Source organism: Nuphar pumila, chromosome 14, assembly GCF_984573655.1.
Source record: "Nuphar pumila chromosome 14, dmNupPumi1.hap1.1, whole genome shotgun sequence".
NCBI lineage: Eukaryota > Viridiplantae > Streptophyta > Magnoliopsida > Nymphaeales > Nymphaeaceae > Nuphar > Nuphar pumila.
The window spans coordinates 77,315,877-77,318,818 of NC_143262.1; the positions used below are offsets into that span (position 1 = coordinate 77,315,877).

Sequence of the window (2,942 nt, forward strand, 5' to 3'; positions counted from 1 at the left end):
GGATCTAAGACATTTGGGAGCCACCTAAAGAAAATGGTAACTCATCAATATATAATATTAATTTTATAAGTATAGTTGCAAATTTGTGTACTAAATCTTTTGTCATTTAACTTCGCAGGAAGCAGAAAAAGGAGGCAGTGTACCATATAAGGATGTGTTTGTAGAAACACATAAACGGAAGACCACGGGAGTCTTCGTATCAGAGAAGGCGAGAACGACAACGGTATGTATTAATTCTATTAATAATCATTGCAATATATATGCAAGTCATCATAATGTTATCATTAATTATTAATGAATACTTTAAACATTATTTTGTAGGAGGCATATGAGCAACAAATGGTAGAGCGATATGGTGAAGACGCTACTCAGCATCCATCATTTGATCCTACAGCATGGGTGACTGCAGCAGGTGAACCCAAAAAAGGTCGCGTGTTCGGGTTTGGGAGTAATATGAACACTTCACCAGTTATTGGTTCTTCCAGTTACGGCTCACCAACTTCTTGCGCCGACATAAGCTCCAAGCAGCCGACTATTCTTTCCGGTGATGATGTACGCGAGATCATTAATGAATCACTGAATAACTACTTCCAATACACCGTCGCCCCCTTTCTCCGAAATGAGATCAAGGCCGCTGTTCAGGATAGGGGATATTCGATTCCAGGTCCCTCTCAGGTATAATCACATATATAGTTTTTTTGACTATCTTAAAGCACATCTGAGCATGGTAGAATCACATATAGAGTTTTTCTAGATGCCTTAGAACACATATGAACATGCTATAATCACATATTCAATTTTTTTACTGCCTTAGCACACATATGAGCATGATAGAATCACATATATATATATTTAACTTTTTGTCTGTCTTAGAGCACATATGAGCATGATAGAATCACATATAAAGTTTTTTTGATTGCATTAGAACACATAAGCATGCTATAATCACATATTCAGTTTTTTTACTGCCTAAGAACACATATGAGCATATTATAATCACATATTCTGTTTTTTGACTGCCTTAGCACACATATGAACATGCTATAATAACATATAGAGTTTTTTAACTGCCTTAGAACACATATGAACATGTTATATATCATTTATGATAGAATCACATATAAAATTTTTGGCTTTGCCTGCCTTAGAGCACATATGAGCATGCTATATTCACATATTCAATTTTTTTACTGCCTTAGCACACATACGAGCATGATCGAATCACATATATAGTTTTTTGCCTGCCTTAAAGCACATCTGAGCATGGTAGAATCACATATAGAGTTTTTTTATATGCCTTAGAACACATATGAACATGCTATAATCACATATTCAATTTTTTGACTGCCTTAGCACACATATGAGCATGATAGAATCACATATAGAGTTTTTTTATTGCCTTAGATCACACATGAGCACATGATAGAATCACATATAGTGTGTAATTTATTTCATTATATTTTGTTTATCAATACTGACTGTTCTTTTCTTGTGTAGGCTGCTAGCGATAATCAGGGTAGTGGAGCTGAAGGGACAGATAAAGACAATGAACAAGAAGACGCACAAAATCTTGGCGATGATTAGAGGACTGTGTTGAAGAAGTTCTATTTTTTTTATTTTTCCTAATTGTAATTGTTGAATTGTAAATAATTAAACTTCTTAGTTTTAAGGTGGAACGATTAATTATTATAGATACTTGTTATATGAATTTTTTTGTGTGGTTTGTTTTTTATTTACAGGAAATATAAATTATACAGGAAATATAAATTGTACAGTTCTCCGTAATTAATTTTTAAATAATTTTTTTTTTATTTTTTTTCGTTTTTGCGACGGATTAGCGACGGATGATTCCGTCGCTATTCATATTAATCTAGCGACGGCTTAGCGACGGAATTAAATCCGTCGCCACGCCGTGGTCGCCGTTTAGTACCGGCGGATTGGCGACGGAATATAGCGCTCGTTATTCCGTCGCAATTAGCGACGGACTTGGCGACGGAATTATTCTGTCGCCAGTTAGCGTCGAAATATTCGCGACGTAAGCATACTGTCGCCGCGTTGTCGCTAATCCGTCGCTAACATGGTTAGCGACGAATTAGCGACGGATTAGCGACGGAAGGTGGTCGTCGCTAATCTACTGCTCTGTTGTAGTGAGTAAAGCTATTCAATACACATAAATTAAAATACGCATGTAAAAGATTATTTCAATACACCCACGTCTATATATCCATTAACATGCTAAGGATACATACGATGTAGTACTATATAGGATTTTCAATCATTCATTTGCATAACCCTTTCAAACAAAAGCAATCACTTAATCATTAGCATTTAAATATTCATGAACAATTTAAAATACATGCACTTATCATTGCAGAATTTGAACTGTATGCATTTGCGGCTTTAACATCTTTAATTACCTTTTTTTTTAAATGATGTCATGCGTAGCTAAATGCACATTCACTTTAGGTTTTGGTTTTTATCCTCTTGGGTAATAACACAGTCAGTAATTCTAGATCAGGATCATGGCACAGACAGTGTTTTTCAAACAATTGTGGCTTTAGCATGACCGAGCACCATTCATAAGTGCTCAAAGACTCTATATTATATAAAACATTTATCATTATCAAATTATCATATATAGAGACATTCACAAAATTTTATGAAAATTTCTCAAAAAATCACGGGCATTAGATGTGGCCTGAGGATTTCCTGGCTCAAGATATTCAAAACTTGATGTTGATGTTGGGCTCATGTTTTAAGTGTTTTTCGGTTCTTGTGGCTCTTTAGTCAAACTATACCCAAAAAGAGTCTAGTCAAGTGGATCAAGACAATGGCTAATAAATTTTGTAATATATAAGGGTAATGTTTGCTACGCTCGTGGGTAAGGAACTGCCTAATGAAAAAATATAATAATTTTTTTCAATTTTTTTACATATTTGACC

The 2,942-nt window shown here is 34.7% G+C and overlaps 1 protein-coding gene across 1 annotated transcript; it reads left to right on the forward strand.

The window, feature by feature from the left end:
• The first annotated feature begins 448 nt into the window (after positions 1 to 448).
• LOC149817028 (uncharacterized) lies at positions 449 to 1,699 on the forward strand. The gene is made up of 2 exons (XM_089988133.1): positions 449 to 675; positions 1,498 to 1,699. The coding sequence occupies exons 1-2, from the start codon at positions 454 to 456 to the stop codon at positions 1,582 to 1,584; spliced, it is 309 nt and encodes a 102-aa protein (XP_089844259.1). The 5' UTR covers positions 449 to 453; the 3' UTR covers positions 1,585 to 1,699.
• Positions 1,700 to 2,942: the final 1,243 nt, after the last annotated feature.

Coding starts and splice junctions, on each gene's coding strand:
- LOC149817028 (XM_089988133.1), top strand. CDS start 454: ATGAACACTTCACCAGTTATTGGTTCTTCCAGTTACGGCTCACCAACT. Junction 676..1,497: donor CGATTCCAGGTCCCTCTCAG/GTATAATCACAT, acceptor TTTCTTGTGTAG/GCTGCTAGCGATAATCAGGG.